We start from the raw sequence: 17,924 nt of genomic DNA, 5'->3' as shown, positions 1-17,924 counted from the left end.
AACAAAGATTAATTAAATTTCATGATAAAGATTGATTATTGAATTTTGGAGCTGTCCATCCTGGTTAGAAAAAAATGTGTTTTAGGCCAAGTTAACTTAGGACAGTGATAGTTTCTTCCTGCTTTCACCATTATTATGATCAGCTTGATTTTCATTTAATTTTCTTCTAATATTAGAAGCATCTCTACTATGGAGATGCTATGAAATGTTTCTTTGGTATTCATAGGTGTCTACTGAGTCAGAAAGTTGAGCTTAGTCTTTCATTTACCTTTACAAGGAAAATATTTGACACATCAGATGTGTTCTTAAAATTTTATAAGGTAGGTAATTTTAACTCATAAACATTGTTAACTATTATTTCTGTTACATGCTACTTTATTTTCTATGAAAATAGAAGTTCTCATTTCCTTATAAATACTTAAATGTAGGGACTGCTGTAGGCAACATTTTTAAATATATGAAGTCTATCATCAGTGCCCCTGTCTTTTTTCCTTGGTGCCAGTGCAAACCGAAAGCCTAAAGCCCTCACTTTTTTTCATATTTCCCCGTGATCAAACGTTCTTCCAGAAAGGCAAATGATATTAGTTCTTTACCGACTGTGAATGTGGCCACAGTGTTACCTTTTTTAAAGGCATTTTAATTTTCCTATTCTGCAATTTTTAAAAGAATTTCAGTGAGCAGGTCAAGAGTGTTCTAGAAGAGGAGAGGACCCTCTGGACATTTCTGAAATTGTACCACTAAGGGTGATTACTATTCTGTGAACATTGAAGGATGGCTCTGCTTCAAGAAAAACTTCAAACTCACAATTACAACTATAGATTGTGAATGTATAAGGTAAAGAAAAACAGAAGTGGCCTGAAGAAAGGACTTTAAGTGAATCTTCACACTCCATCTTTGCCAGGGATGCTATACATGCTAGAAAAATTTATCTGTACTCATTACTTAATCACATTACATGCAAATTTTAAATACATACCAGTTATCAGAGTTTATGAATTATTATCTCATATAATTTGTTATAACATTATAATATATTAATAACAAATACTTGTTAACAGCACTTATAATTTAGTGCCATATAAAAACAGGCTGCAGTTGAGTTACATAAGGATAATAGTATTAACTATTCTTCTATTTCCTGGGCATCAAGATATTTCTCTTAGATGTACATCTCAAAATATGAGAATGAATTTCTTCAAATATCAGAAATCAGTATGACAAATGAAATAGAAGAATGTGACTTGCTAGTTTTTTTTTTTTATTACAACTCGCATCAATCTCTGTCATCATCTCTCAATAGAAAAATATCTTGAATCTTATACCAGTTGAATGATTATTTCCCCAGGAAGGAGATATCACTCTAATCATTTTTCCAAATGTTTTCCAACATACCTGGGCTCATGATAGTTGAGATATGAATAGTGCTCCAAGAGTTTCCAAGTTATCCCATTATCATAAGAATAATGCAGTAAAACTCCTTCACCAGGCTGGTCAGGGGCTCTGCATGTGCTCAGAACAGACTTGCTCCCCAGCCTCAATGTGAACTGCAGAAACCTAGACATGAATTATCTGTAATTAGCGTGTGCATAAAAATTTTTAATCATAATGTTCATTCTGGCTTTAAAGATTTCTAAACAAATTTAAATGAACTACTCAAAAGCTGGATGTTTCCATTCACCTCTCTTTTATAAAATGTAAGTAATTTCACTATGAGATGTATGAATATGTGTAGAAGATGAGGTCAATGCATGTTTATATGAAGATATGTCCATAAAAATATAAGCGTATATTTATACATACTTGTACACTATGTAGTTGTGTACATACACTTAAAATGCCAATCATTCCCTTCCTGCATTATTTATTAGGCACTGGGGGAAGGGAAGATGTAGACTAAATCTAATCAGCCCCTGCAAGCTGTCAAATAAATAAAACTACATAAATAATTAACTAGCCCTTGGCCTAAGAACACAGTTTTGATGCTAACATTTCATGTGTTTAAAAACCTAGTCAGTCATTAGTATCTTAAAGTCATCAGTATGTCTTTTAATTTATTAAAAACTAGGGCAAATTAACCCTGTATAAACTAACTGTAAGCTCCCTCTCATCTTGAAAGGTGCATATATCAACACAAAAGGGAAGAAATGGAAAATAAAGAGATCTCAATTCAATCATTAGCATCTGGTTTCTATATGTATTCCATCCTGCCTTAACTCACCTGGACTGTGAGCTGTCAAGGAAAGATGTAATTAGCTGACGCCTCCCATCCTTGTTGAAAACCAGGGCCTTACCACTGGCCAAGACACCACAACCAAAGCTGACTTCAGCACCACGGATAGAGTAAAAGTTATGGTAGGAGGAGAGCCTGGAACTGCCAAAGCTTTCAGAAATAAACATTGGGAATGTCTGGGATGCCATCTCACAGGCTGGGCCAGAAAATCCAGGGTCACACCTGAAAGAGATACCATAAAATAAAATTTTAAGCTGTTGGTCCTTTCAGAGAGTCTTGAATCTAATTCAGGGAGGAGGAAGTCTAGAGGCCAGGATTTGACTGAATGGTAAGCAAGGCTCATTAGTCTTTGGAAAACAATGAATCTGAAGACTTGATAAGGGCGTTGACTGCAAATATTCCAGAAAAATGCAGTCTGCACAGACCTGCTATAAAAAGCTTGTGGTTAAAACAATAATTCAGCACTCATCTTTAACCAATGCCAGAAATGTATCTGCATCTATATTTCCCACATTTCCAATTTATTTATTTTTATTTTTTTTTCCAATTTAAAATCTTTGTAAAAGGCATATTATGTATCCAATTTTATTCATAATTATGTTCATTAAATTTGTAAGAAAAACATAAAATACTTCCAAAGATATCTAGAATAAATTTCCTCTAAGAACAAATGTAAAAATACACATTATGTTGGTGATAGAAATTATTTGAAATATCTGGAAAAGATTGGAAAAGAAATCTATCTTTATTTCAAACTTAGATTAAAGGGAATGTGAACACCTTGACCTGGATAGATGTTCTTAGCAGAACTGTGCTGCTCACCTTGGAATCCCAAATAATAGTGCTTCAAGAAAAAGAAAAACAAAACAGAACACACCCCACACAACTTGCCTCCTACTGTATTTATATTAGAAAATTCACCACAGATAATTCAATAGTTGAACATCAGAAACTTCCTATATTTTAAGGCACTTACTCATTAGGAACCAGTTTTAAATTCTTTATTTTTACTGCACTATTTCTTAGTATATTATATATACTATGTCACCCATTATAAAGTTAAATTGGTGTCTTTTTTGAAGTAGGGTGAGGGGTTCTCATCTAAGTATTCAAAACCTCCTAAAATCTGAAACAAGGATTTTATAAAGCAATGAAATACCAATGAGGTGATATTATGATGATATTATGGCATAACTCTGAAAACTACCTCTCTAGCACTAGTGCTGAAATGGGCACCTATGCTGGCCTCACAGAGGGTTATTGGAGTGTATGAACCAATGCAAAATTGTTTGTGTACTGGATATTATGGGGGAGAAGGTTTATAGTCATCGTCATACTGTCAAGAAGTTGGACCCTAAAATGCCAAGAACTACTGCAGTGTGAAGTTTGAAAGTTGTTTGGCATTAGGGATGGGAGTGGGAAAGAAAACCAATATTTATGGAGCATGTAAATAAGCCTCAAACAGTTAACTTCTTTCACATATTCTCTCACCAACTTACACTGTGAGTAGCCAAGTAGTTTCCAAAAATGATAAAAACTTAGCTAAAGAGGACACATTTTGATATTAGAAAACGGAATGTGGTTTACCATGGCCACAGATTGGAATTAGTCCCCCAACAAGACTACTGCCAGAACTCATTTCAGGGCAAATGCATTACTGTGTATCTTAAATGTGTCTTCTTAGGACCAGTGATTGGGAGAAACTGGTGATCATTTAGAGATGACTCACATTGGAGTCAGTTTCCATTTAATGCTTTTGGCAGTATACTTTTAATCAAAAGTTATGTAATTGGGATAAAATGCTAAAAAATATTCCATTCACATATTTAAAAATACATTTGCGGGACGCCTGGGTGGCTCAGTGATTGAGCGCCTGCCTTTGGCCCAGGGTGTGATCCCTGAGTCCTGGGATCGAGTTCCACATCGGGCTCCCTGCATGGAGCCTGCTTCTCCCTCTGCCTGTCTCCACCTCTTTCTCTCTCTGTCTCTGTCTTTCATGAATAAATAAAATCTTTAAAGAATAAAAAAGTAAAAAAAATACATTTTCAGCCTTTGTTTTGCAGAACAGTAGGGTAGCACAGTTGGGAGATTTCAGGAATGGCATGAGGCTCTGTTGACTCCAGATGTATCCCCTATTGTACCATCCTCCCATCCTTAAACGTAGCATTGTGGTCACCTTGTATGCCAGTATAAAGAGCCTCAGTGTTAAGCTACGGGGATGACATCCATGGAGGAAGGTTTGTAATGCTCTCTGCCCTTCTCGCCAGTACCTCTAACAAAGGTGGGCTTATCAGGACAAAGGGTTGTCAGTTTACAAACCCTGGGTGGGAATTATATACAGGCAAGAAAGTGCCAGGCAGCCGGAGAGGTAGTATCCTGGTAGCAAATAACAGTAGTGATGAGGGAGCAGAGTGGGAAGAGAAACAAAGCCCCAAACACAAGGATCCATTTAAAAGAAACCAATGGTATTGAATATAAACTTCTTTTCTATGCAATTTTGCTCTTACTTGACAAGTCACATATTGCTGGAAAAGGATGTAGTAGCCAAACGTTTAGTGCAGCCACAAATGAACAAAACCAATGAATATAACATAAAACATTGTCAGAAATAGGGGAAAAACTCAAGGCCCAACTGGTGAAAATATTCTGAAAAACCTCAGAAGGAGGAAGAGGATAGGATTATTCAAGATGATGTAGTGTCAAAAAAGAACAATGCCCGAAGGCATTAAACTGTCATGCAGATTTCTGTTTGCTTTCATGAGTGACACAGATGGTTCCCTTAATAAACCTACCGAGTGCTAATAGGGATACTGTACACAAAAAACGAAGTATAAAGTATAACTATTATAATTATAGATGAGTCTTTTAGAAATAGCACTTCTATTTTCATTAATAAAAGCAGCTGTCATTTTAGATAATTTGTTTTCAAAACTTTCCAGGACAACTTCAGGAATTACACAGATGTCTGGTGTTCTTGTGTTAATTTTATTTGAAATGCACTAAATGAGAGGATGGCCTGGTTACGGATGACAGATGAAGATAACAACTCGAGGAAAACACCAGATAATGCTTCCCAGATCTAATGAGTCAGTGTTTCGGAGTGGGAGTTGGTAGTTTTATTAAAAAGCACAGATTTGCATATTGATTTTTTAAATATGAATAGGAACTTTTCAATTCTTTCATACTTTCTAAAACATTTCTATTGTGCAGTGTGATTTCTTTGTTAATTAAATTCATTGCAATATAGTTAAAAAGTTAACATGACACTCTAATGTCAGTGCTGACAAGTGCCTTGCCTCATGCATATAATTTCAGATAGCACTCTCTTTTAAGAGTTATCCATTAATTAATTATTACTCTTTTTGCTTGGAGGACAAGAAGGGACAGACTAGATGATCAGTTGTTGAAAACTTATCTGTATAACAAAGATTGTGGTTTCAGGAATTTTCAGGATATTTTATAATTAAATATTAATATGGGAATGACAATACATATGAATATCCATTCTTGTTATAAACATAACATAATGCTTCAAGTGGTGACTAGACATTAACTATTTATATATAATTTCAGACTTCATATTCAACATCATTATGTAAAATACATTATATATCATTTTGAAGACCCAAATGATTTTCACAAGTAAGCAAGATGGCAAAATCATATTTAAAGATGAATTTTCTTATCAAATCAGCTAAATTTGGCTCATTCTAGTTTCCTTTAGTCTTGGGTCAGTATTGATTTGCATAATTCATTTAAAAAGTCTGACAGGAATTAAAACATGGCTCAAGAACACTAGAACAAGTAAGTTTATGGAGAAACAGCATACTGAAGAATGTAACCAAAGACAGAAAAGGCAGTCATCAAGCTATGAAGAATTCAAATTTGTTCACAAATTTACTCGAGGTATGCTAAATTTGCTCACAATTTAGCTTAATAGAACTGTTATTTATTCATCAACTTCCACTTACAACATACATTTAATATTCTATTATGCTTAAATTCCATTTGGAGAATACTACTTTGGTCTTGAAAAGACCTCAAAAACTTAAAAAGGAAATTAAAACAAGTTAAAATGACTCATGGCTTCAATATATAAAGTACATTTCAAAAAAAGAAGTATAATTATTATTTTAAAATGCTTACTTGCAACCATGTCGAGTGCACTGTCCTCTGCCGGAACAGAACTTGAGACACGACGGACCAATATAAACTGCAGGCAGGGCAAAAGACAGCATTTAAGAAAATGGCAAAACAACTGGAAAAGCCAAGAACAACATTAGCATGTGAATCAATTTTGTGAAGCGACACCCATGAAATCTAGCCCATTACATGCATATTGTATGCAGCAATTCAGGGCAACATATAGAATGCTGTATGATAACGTAAGTGCTTAGCAACAAATCTGCTGGAATTGTTTTAGCTGACTTCTTTTAAGATTTTAATGTTTCATAGCAAAAAAAGGTAGGAACATATGATTTGGGTTCCTTAATGGAGCCTCATCATCTAAAATGATTTCAGGCGGAATAGTGTGCTGCTGATTTGAACTTTCTATATATAAAGTTTAGTTTCTTTTAGGTTGGAACAAAGAATTTACAAGGGATCAATTTGATATACCATGAAATGGAGATGTAATAATTTAATTTAAAAACTATAACATCCATTCTTACCTAGGAAAAATCGATAATGCATTGCAGGTGATTGTATGTATCTTTATAAATATTTATCTATCCTTCTTAAAATGGGGAGTTAAAACTTGTTGTTGAGAATTAAGTCTTCTCTGAAATGCAGATCTTTTCCTAAATGGTGGGCCTGACTGATAATGATATTAAAAACCTCAATTTTAATCTTTGGAATGAGAAGAAGAGGGTTCCTGATGGTTTGAATGGTAGATACTCAGACTCAAATACAATAAAGAGTAAGCCTCTTGATAACCAACCAGTACAATGAAAAAATAATAAACCAAAAAGTGTGAAAATGGAACAAAACCAATGAAGAATTAGAGATGCAATGGTTGTTAAGACCTCACATATTCAGTTTTAGGCACAAATTTGGCTTCCATTATCACTTTTTTCTGTCTTGTAATCATGTCAAAACAGTTAAATGATTTCATTTTAAAACAAACTTCCCTGTGGCCTATGCTCCTACAAACATTTCTCTGGAGCCAACTGATTTAAGTGTGATGCAGAGAAGCCAGAAACAACGCTTGTGGAGGGAAACTGATGGTTCAGGATGAGATCAGATAGCAGGCGGAGAGGTTTTAGGTGACAAATAACGCTGGATTCAAATTCCCATTTCACCTAGGAAACTCTGCATAAGTGATTTATCCAGTCTAAGCCTCAGCATTCCTATTCTTTAAAGTGGGATAATGATCTTTGGAGGAAAGAGTAAATGAAATGTTCATGCTTAGGATGCTGCCTGGCACCGTCTGGTTATGATCATCATGATACTAGGGTCAAGAATCCTGCCCGCCCCATCTGCCTTGTGGAGCTCTACTGAACAGCACAAGTGCTGAGAAATCGGGATAGGGCTTCATTCTTTAGCTTGGTAAAGCTCATGGATTGTTTTTCCAGTACCCTTGATTTTATGGCTGCAGTAGGATTTATTCTAAGTCCTGTAAGTGGTTCGTCGCATCTTGCGGGATCACTCTGGAGGGCTGTCCTATAATGGACCCATTTCATAGTTCAAAAAGCTTCCATTGTAAAAAATTTCAACAAAAAAACCAAGATTTTCCAAATCAATGAAAATATGTAATTAGGAATCTTGTCATCCCTTCCTGCTAAGGATGGGGTCATTGGGATTCAATGTATGAGTAAGTTTACAGGCTTTTATCCCTAAAGGTGTGGAAAGGATGGATTTGTCTTTATCGCTATTCTTAATTTAATCAAGTTGAAAAATCTTAAAAGTGGTAACAAACATACTTTGCTCTAGGATTTTCCATTTTTCTAAGAATTTCAGGATAATTTCAAAGATACTTTCTACACACACTAGCAGGAAAAACATACCTAACAGAAGTAAGATATTAACCTGTTTTTTCCTCTATGTTTGTCTCCCTTGACATGATTTGGAATTCCATATGGAAGTGGGTGAGATTTCAGAAGTGTTCTTCGGCAAGTTGGCACACATTTCTCTTGGGAAGGACTGAGTATGTGTCCTTTTTTTTTTTTTTTTTCCTTATGAAGAAGCCAGAGAGCAGGTCTTGTTGTGAAAACCTCACATATAGAATGGTAACAGAATTGAGGAGATTGTGCCCCAAGTTTTGCATTTGTCCTGCACTGCTAAGCATGCTCATTCCATATATTCTTACCTTTTCTCATTCTACTCACAACACAATGGTGGGCCACTTTCTGTATCCCTCTGTTTTCCCTCTTGGCATCATGGAATAGCCTTCCTTAGGAAATTTAGATACGCTTTTCAAAGGCTTATATGTGCCTTATAGCATTCTTAATTTCCTCATTTGCTTTATTATTGGCTTTTTGACTTCTTTTATTATTATCAAAGTAATATAAGTTCATTATAGGACCTCTAAAAAGTATGATGGCAGGGGAAGAGTCACCCATATCCTACTGTTCAGAGGCACATACTTATTCCTGAGAGCTAATTAACAGGTGTTGTGATTCAAATGCTATGCAACATGTTCTACCAAAGGAGGAAGTCCATTTTACCAAATTAATCTTTAGATGGTTTTGCAAATGTACTATGTTTATGTCCATATGACTCATGTGGTCTTTGAAGTCTGGGCCTCTTATTGGTCTTTCTCTGAATATAGACCACTTAAAGAATTTACATTGGCTCATTAGTAAATTATCTTGCCTGGAGTTATTCCTGAGTTTCAAGAATGTATCCTATTAAATGTGTATCAATTTTTTTGATTATTCAAAAATAGCAAAAAATTGGGACACCTGGGTGGCTGGCTCAGTTGGCTGGGTGTCTGACTCTTGGTTTCGGCTCGGGTCATGATCTGGGGGTTGTGGGATTGAGCCCCGTGTCAGGCTCTGCACTCAGCTTGGCATCTGCTTATCCCTCTCTCCCCTTCTCTGCCCCTCCCCACCCCCCACTCGTGCTCTGTCTCCAATAAATAAATAAAATCTTTTTTAAAAATAGCAAAAAAATTTTTTTCAATATTTTTTTATTTGAGAGACAGGGAGAAAAGATGAGCAGTGGGGAGGGACAGAGGGAGAAAGAAGCAGACTCCCTGCCAAGCAGGGAGCCTGATGCAGGGCTCAATCTTAGGACTTGGAGATCACGACCTGAGTCGAAGGGAGACACTTAACCAACAGAGCCACCCATGGTGCCTCCAAAAACATGATTAAAACATGGAAAATCAGCATGAAACAATGATGTAGGCTTTTCCTACTTTATAAAATTGACCAAAGTTTGCTTAAGGATTGACATTTTGTCCCTCCTTTTCACTCCCTTTCCACTTCCTCACAGTGCACCTTCAGTCAAATTGATATACTCTGAAAATAGGAAACCTACGAATCTGCCTGTAATTAGAATTATTAAAAAACCAGAGTGGGCTATTAATAACAAACATAAGAAATTTATTGTCATGCACCCCAGTAACTTAAAATATCTTCTCTTCTGTATACTTGTTATAAGTGAAATTGGCTTTAAAGTTATGCAAAAACGATCAACAACGCACTTAAAAATTAAAGATAACATAGGATATATTATGTAGATCTAAATTTTCCTCTTATACTGTTTTCTGAGAGGGAGGTAGAAGTTTTGCTTCAGAAGTTTCATTTTATTTTATTTTATTTTATATTTTTTTTTCAGAAGTTTCATTTTAGAGATGATGTTCCCTTATGTGTAGTGTCTGCATCTAAAAGATAAGCATTCCAGATGTTGCAGTAGTTACTAAGAGAAGAATGGGTCTTATTTTAATACATGCAGTATGGTAAGTATTTATGTTAATTTTGTGTAAAACATTCAAAGAAAATGTTAGGATATCCCCTGTCATCAGCTGTGAATTTGAGTTTCAGGGCTTTACGCATTTTTACATTATGTATGTTGAAACATTCTGGCATCTAATATTGCTGACTCTGCTGCCTTTTTTTTCTGATTGTGCATATCCCTGGGCTTCTAACGGAATGCAAAGGAGAAAGGGAAGAAAGGGCGTTTAATGAATCGCAAGACCATGACTTAGAAATGTGATTAAGTCTGTGCCAACGAACAAAAGCACAGGAAGATTCTACATCAATGGCATGTGATTATGACAGGCATAAACTAACCATTATCAATTGCCCACATGTTTCCAAGGATTGGTCCCGTTTGTCTCCAGCGAATTCTGGTGTCCCTGGTTAGTGCTGCGTTAGGAAGGGGAATCGTTATTCGGTTCCACCTGCAAGAAATTTAGCACAAAACAGCTTCACAAAACTACATTCACATCGTTTGAACCTATTTTACATGTCTTTGATGTTCTAGTTTCTGTATGCTTGGGACAGCACTAAAGTTTGGTAACAAATTCTTTAAATTCACCTGTGGAGTTTGTTTAGAGTTTTCAGACAGACACATAACTGCTAAAAACATTCATATCACACTAGAGTAATGGGTTTACTCTTAAGAGCAAGTGATAGTTTGTTTTTAGACATTCTTTTTAGACATTTTTACATCAATACTCAGACCTTAGATATTATTCTATGATGTGCATCTGTGCAGACACAGGAGCTGTATTAGCCTTGATAACTTTTTCTTTTCCTTCCTTCCTTCCTTCCTTCCTTCCTTCCTTCCTTCCTTCCTTCCTTCCTTCCTTCCTTTCTCTCTCTCTCTCTTTCTCTCTCTTTCTTTTTCTATCCCCGGTCTTATGCACATTTAAAAAGAGGCTAAGAAAGAAAATAATTCTCAACTTAATTTTGCCATGCTTGGAGATATTTTTACTGGTTTATCCAGTACTTATTTTGTAAGGTGGAAAGTATCTGGCACAGTCATCTTTAATTCTCCAAACAGCCCTCAAAGGGGTATATCACTGATACACTGTCCTTAATTTATGTGAAAGAAGGTGAAAGTTGGAGAATAGATATACTACTCAAGTAGGTGGTAGAAGCAGAATTTGAACCCTCGTTCAACTCCATGGCTTAACTTTCTTCCACCTCTCTATGCTGCAACTTTCCATAAGTATTTGGGCAAGAAGCCTTTGGGCAATAACTGTGTAATTACTATACAGAATTTAAATTTATGTATCCAAAATAGAAAAGCCAAGTACACAAAGAATGAGTGACCCTACAAATTGTGGTCTTGCATCAGATTTACAGAAGTTATTGTCTTTTTTTTTTTTTTTTTTTTTAATGAGGTCCTTCCTAAATGTCCCTGAAAATGAGCAGGAAACTTCCTGACCAATTATGAAAAAATATAATCTCAGCCTTCCTCATTGATTTTGAGTCACAACACAGATTCAAATCTCCTGATCTCTCAGAGAGAATTTACTCACCCGCTATAGTTTTCGGAGGAGTAGATAGTGCTGTGGGGGAGGTGGGGTCCAGCACAGATCTCAGGTAAACACTCAGTGTGCAGGAGCGACCAGGAACGCCCATGGTTGGTGGAAAACTCTAAGCTGATGCTGGTAATGCCAGAACAAGCACAACAAAAAAACACAAAGAAAAGAAAATGAAAAGACTCACCCCTCGTTAAGTACTTTAAACATTTGCAGAGCAAGGGCAACGAATTTTAAGATGCTGTTTCCAAAATGATTGCTTTCCCCTCCACTGAAGTCTGACCAGCCTTCAAAGGGCAAACAGTTAAATCACTGCTAGAGAAACAAACTATCTTTTAAAGCCAACAAATGGGAACTTGTGTTTGTGCTCTTCAATTTGAGAGATGGCAAGGCAATTACCACGTCTCACACCGCCACCTCATCCCGTGAATGTGAGACTCACAAAATTCGTAGAAAGGGCGAGCAACACTTCCTCGAGTGAAACTGAGAAGTCAGAGCTCTTGAAGTGCTAATTGATTTCCGTGCCTATTATTAGGGGGTCACTAACCAACATGAGGTCAGGCTTTTTTTTTCTTCCCCCAGTTATTTGTTTTTCTTCTCTCTCAGCAATCTGTCAGCATGGACGGCTGCCATGGAGTGTGCAAACACTTCTGATGCCTAAGACCAAGCTCTTAGAATGAAGTCATTTCTACTTAAACTCATCCAATCATACTCTGTATATTAATTGAAGATTTCCCCTTTGGGGGAAAGTGTGCATTTTTTTAAAAAGGATGTTGCATTAAAAATTCAGCTGAGAACCTACTGAGAAGTCGCTCTGATTCATTTTTTTAAAGATTTTATTTTTTAAGGAATCTCTATGCTGGCATGGGGCTTGATCTCACAACCCTGAGATCAAGAGTTGCACGCTCCACCAACTGAGCCAGCCAAGCTCCTCAACGTGTTCATTTTTAATTAGTTCACACACAAAATAGGGCTTCCTACCTGTTACCAGGTTGATGTGTTCCACATCCCAGATTAATGGAAAACTGTATCATGTGAGACATCGTAGAAGGGAGAACAGGTAAGACGTGGAAAAAATCGACAGCCCAGACGTTCCTGTTATGCCCTTGGTGGTTTTTTTGCCTGAGACAAAATCTGGTAGCAGGAGTCTGAAGTTCAGGATTGATGACGACGGAAACTAAAGATGGAACCTTGAAAACAAACAAAACCAGAATCACTCATAATCGCTCTGTGTGAGTCTGTGAATTCTCCTAGATTCAATCTTACAATTACTATGTATATAACTGCCATTTATTGAGCACCAGGCAAGGTCCTTCATGTCCCACTTGTTATTTCATGTAGTAGATGTGGTCTTCAGGGGTATTTTTTAAAAAAGACTTTTATTTACTTGACAGAGAGAGAGAGAGAGAGAGAGAGAGAGCACACAGACAGGTGGGGGTGGGAGAGGGAGAAGCAGGCTCCCCACTGAGTGGGGACCCCAACGCAGGGCTCCATCCCAGGACCCCGGGATCATGACCTGAGCTGAAGTCAGATTCTTAACCTTATGATCCACTCAGGGACCCCTTCAGTGGGCATTTGTTTGAATCACTCAGGATTCCTCTTTTGCATATAACGTGGAACTCTCTGTGTGTGACTAATCAGGCCCTCTCTACCTGAAGATAAATTAGTCTAAGGTCTTTAAAAGTTGTCAGAGCATATATATCCATTTTATATACCTTGGACAAGACAAAGGCAACTTCATATTTATACTCTATCATCAGTCCTCTTTTAAAGTGAATTTGTGTGGTATTAATAATGACTGTCAAACTAGGTATTCTGAAAATAGGATGCTAAGCAGTAACAGCCAGCGTCAATGTGTTGATTCAGGATAACTTACATAATTGATTTGGTCTGAGGCATGTAGATGACCAGAGCAGGTGTAACCCTAGCTAGTCACAGGTAGAAAACTAGCCCATTATGAAATCCCAAATGGTATAACTTGGGTGGCCCTCGACCATCTGGTGTGCTGGATACTTTCTCTGGTTGTTCCCTATTCTAGCCTCAGTGTTTATCTCCTGTCTTCCTAACTGAAACCATGAAATGCTAGGTGCTGGCTGTGTTTGAGCTCTTTACAGTACTGAGACGGACATCAATGTGGAGAAAAGCCAAACTAATAATGAATGTGCGAGTGTAGTCTCGGCACAAAAAAATCTACTACTAGAAAAAATAATTCCACACCTAATGACAAGCATCACACATAATTTTTACAATGTTTGTGAATAATCAGAGCCAGTACATGTCCTAAATTCAAAGGGCAAAGGAAAATGGCTATAATTAGAAAAAAAGAGGCAAAAGTAGCAATAATCTATACTTCTACAACCTTTTCTGCCTACCGAATCCTAAAATGCTGGATAAATACTCATTATGCTTGATAACAAGTCTATGAGGCTCCATAATTAGAGCCACGTTTAGGGCTTTCTTGGGAACAAGAATAATTGTCAGAGTACTAGGCTCCATCTTATCATCTCTAATGGGCTGTAATTCATTTTTCCTCATAAAATCTTTTTCATTTGTATCAGGAAAAAATCTGAATATTAAAATGTCCATGTCATTTTTAGAGAAATCTGGCAACCTCCTGGGATTCTAAAAGAGAGTGTTCTCCTCTGCACCTAGCATGGTCTTCATGGTTTTGACCTTGGCTTGTCGAGGGAGATCTGGGGTAGGGCCGTTTAGCACATGGATTGGCATAAATACCTTATATGAGGAATAGGAAAGTGTATCCAGTGTAATGTGCTCTTTTCTTCCTTCAATCTTTGCATACAGGGAGATATCATTTTCATGAGAATCTCCAGGGTCACACATTCCTCCTGTGCAAAACAAAAATTTTCAGTTGTTGCTACCAAACTGCATCTATAAACATGTATGGTACTAACTTGCAGAATTGAAAAATAATTACAGAACCCAGATGTTGTTTAAGAATGACCCTAAATAGAAGTAATCAGACCCAAGGAAATAAATTTTATAATTTATTTAATCTGTCTTTATAGACAGTTCAGATAGAACTATCTCATGCTAAAGATCAAAGACTGGATATCTGAAAAGGCCAAAGTAACTATATGCGTAGTGAGGTTGCCTGCAATGAGCAATGGCTGCGTGTCTGTACTTTAACCCACATCAAAAAAGAAGATGTGCTCAAAAAAAAGATGTGCTCTGCTTTTTAAGAAACTGTCACTGTCTTGTATTTGAAATATTAATGGCCAAAATTCAGAACCATTTGATTATGGTTTTTAAAAACTGTGGTAACTCACTGCATCGACTATTTCTGAAGTGGTATTATTTAAAGTGTTGCACATAGAATCCTTACTAATTTTAGCACATATTAGCTATTTGTATCTTAAATGCAGTTCATTTTACATTTTTACTTTTTTTTTTTTTTTTACCTCATTTGGTTGTTGGAAAGTACACAGAGTAGTTTATTCCCTATCACTCTACTTTACAGTCAAATTATATGATGGAACATTACACAGGTAATTAAGATCATCCTGATGATGAAACTGAACAACAGGGCAGGGACCTGAAACTGACGACCATTCAACAAACTGGTGGAAAAGCCTTGAGTCAATAGTATGTCTTTTAGCCCTTGACCCTTCTATTCTTTTTACTACTGCATTTAGCCAATAATCCTTACTATTGCTGGTTTCTATGAACTATCTGCAAAAACTGGATTTTAAAGGATTGCATGTCTAACTAGAAGCCTCTCCCAACCCACTGCTATCATTCACAACAGCACAAGTCATAATAGCAGGAATGTAGGTATGTACATGGATTTCCTGGCAAATACTCTACCTAAAATTTATAATGCTAACTCTCAATTTTATTACTATCTTTCAAAAAAAAACCCTCTCCATTTCTTTTTTTCCCCCTCTCCATTTCTTCAAGTAACCACCATTAATGTTAATTTTTATCTATAGGCAGTTTCTGTTGCTAACACTCTATGGTGATAGTAAGATAACCTCAAAAATCTAGAACAAGTTTACCTTATGAGAATTAATCTAGTAAAATCAACAGATAATAGTTGAGATTCGCCATCTGTAGGAAGAAAGAAATAAAGAAAGAAAGGAGGGAAGAAAGAAAGGGAGCAAGAGAAGGAATGTCTAGCACAATCTCAGCCTGGGTAGTTGAAAAAGTATCAGAAGAAATTACTGATACGTGATGTTTTCAGTAAGAAAGCTAGAACTTAATCCGCATAAGAAAGATCGTAATAATAGAAGTAACTTGAATGCTGGTATCCATGAGGCATGGAAATACAGCATGTTACATCTGTTAGACATCTATAAGTTGGCATATTATAAATATTTATTGAGTTAACTAATCTGAACTGAGAATAGAGAAGCCAGATGTGGTGATAATGTCACCCTCATCCTAACAGATGTTTATTGTTTAAGGGTAGCAACCAGTAGAGAGAATCTTTATAATTTTGATATCTGATATATATATTTTAAAGATTTTATTTAGGGACACCTGCGGGGCTCAGCAGTTGAGCTTCTGCCTTTGGTGCAGGGTGTGATCTCGGGGTCCCGGGGTTGAGTCCAACACTGGGCTCCCTGCATGGAGCCTGCTTCTCCCTCTGCCTGTGTCTTAGCCTCTCTGTGTGTGTGTGTCTCATGAATAAATAAATAAGATCTTAAAAAAATAAAGATTTTATTTATTTGAGGGAGACAGAGAGAGAAAACGAGAGAGAGAGAGAGAGAGAGAGAGAGAGAGAGAGAGAGAAAGAGAGAATGAGGGGGAGACAGGCAGAGGGAGAAGCAGACTCTGACTCTCTGCTGAGCAGGGAGCCCGATGCCAGGGCTCGACTCCAGGACCCCATGATCATGACCTGAGCCTAAGGTAGATACTTAACCGACTGAGCTATCCAGGAACACTTATATTTTTTTTTCTAGCACTTCGTTACACACTTCTATGTTATGGCAAATATAGCTCGTAAAGTCATTCTAAATGACTGTCTCTGGGGGGAGAAGATCTGCATGAACACTAAACCCCTATCTAAAAACTGTAACTTCCCACAAAACAAAAAACAAAAAACAAGAAACTGTAACTTCCCAAAAATAAAAAAAATAAAAACTGTAACTTCCTTACTGAGGACGCATTAAAGACTTACAAAAAAAGAACAAAAGAGAAATGAAAGGTCATAGGCACTATGGATTTAAGACATAGGAACCGAACCGTCAGTACTCTCTAATTTCATTGATCTCTTCCCTGTAACTCTCTGCTCTCTTATGAACAGCTCGTGAACTCCACCTACCTTTCCAAGGAAACGGAAACACACGTGAGAGCTCAACCAGCCCAGAATGACAGAAGAAGAAAGTCCAAAAGGAGCCAAGACTTTAAAATGATGACAGACTTTATCTAAAAGATCCCTCTGGGGGCAATTTATTAGCTCTGTGAAGTTTCAGTGACAGCAGCTCGTATAGAAAGAGATGGATTCTTCTTCAGTTTCATTCCTTTTGATGTATTGGGGGAAGGTATGGCTCCAGGGGCATTTTGTACAGCAATTAAAGTATAGAAGATTTCAATAAAAACTGGATGGACAGTTTTCAAATATTTTAAATCCTGCTTTAATAGCTCTTAGGATACTTATTTATATTAGGAAAGTGATTTTGTTATTACAGGGCATCAGGCTTGAAGGGAAAATAAGCCATGACCTCAAAAAGTTTGTGATTTAGCAAGGAAAACAAGATTAATTTACACGAAAGAATGATAATAGCAGGAAGCTGTGTTGCACTGCCATAACTGCAGTCAAAATTCAGAGATGAGAGATACGAGTGTGGCTGAAAGAGCTGGGAAAATGGGAGACGTTCAATGAATACATTGAAGGAAGAATAAATGAATGAGTGATGTACGTTAGGTTATTTTTGTCTTGTTCACTGCATTTTGGCTCTAAGAACAATGTTGGATACTGGTCCTCAATAAATTTGTGTTGAATGAATATATGAATGAAGGAAACAGACCTGAACCAACTTTGAAAGTTGAGCAAATTTTCCAGAAATAGTCCCAGGTGATGGATCTTAACCGAGCAATGAAACAAGGAAGAACATACAGGCAGGGCCAGAGAGGAAGGGAGTGTGGTCTTGTGTAGATGAACAACCAGACACCGATTTTCCAAAGATGCCAGCATGAGCTGTCTACTGTATCATGGATCTCTTCCCAAATCGCTTTCCCCTCCATCAGCTACCAAAGTTTTAAAGTCTTTCTATAGGTCCAGTCGTACCCTACCCTATC

The 17,924-nt window shown here is 36.8% G+C and overlaps 1 protein-coding gene across 1 annotated transcript in view; it reads right to left on the bottom strand.

Moving 5' to 3' along the window:
* Nucleotides 1-17,924, bottom strand: part of RELN (reelin) — a 477,996-nt gene that overhangs the window by 151,167 nt on the left and 308,905 nt on the right. The window contains 7 exon segments of the mRNA XM_041722153.1: nucleotides 1,393-1,554; nucleotides 2,219-2,452; nucleotides 6,377-6,443; nucleotides 10,465-10,574; nucleotides 11,661-11,789; nucleotides 12,645-12,853; nucleotides 14,397-14,509. Of these exon segments, the coding sequence (XP_041578087.1) occupies nucleotides 1,393-1,554; nucleotides 2,219-2,452; nucleotides 6,377-6,443; nucleotides 10,465-10,574; nucleotides 11,661-11,789; nucleotides 12,645-12,853; nucleotides 14,397-14,509 (1,024 nt within the window).

Source organism: Vulpes lagopus, chromosome 11 (assembly GCF_018345385.1).
Source record: "Vulpes lagopus strain Blue_001 chromosome 11, ASM1834538v1, whole genome shotgun sequence".
Classification (NCBI taxonomy): domain Eukaryota; kingdom Metazoa; phylum Chordata; class Mammalia; order Carnivora; family Canidae; genus Vulpes; species Vulpes lagopus.
The sequence above is the reverse complement of the archived record's forward strand: the minus strand, read 5'-3'. Positions and strand labels throughout refer to the sequence as shown.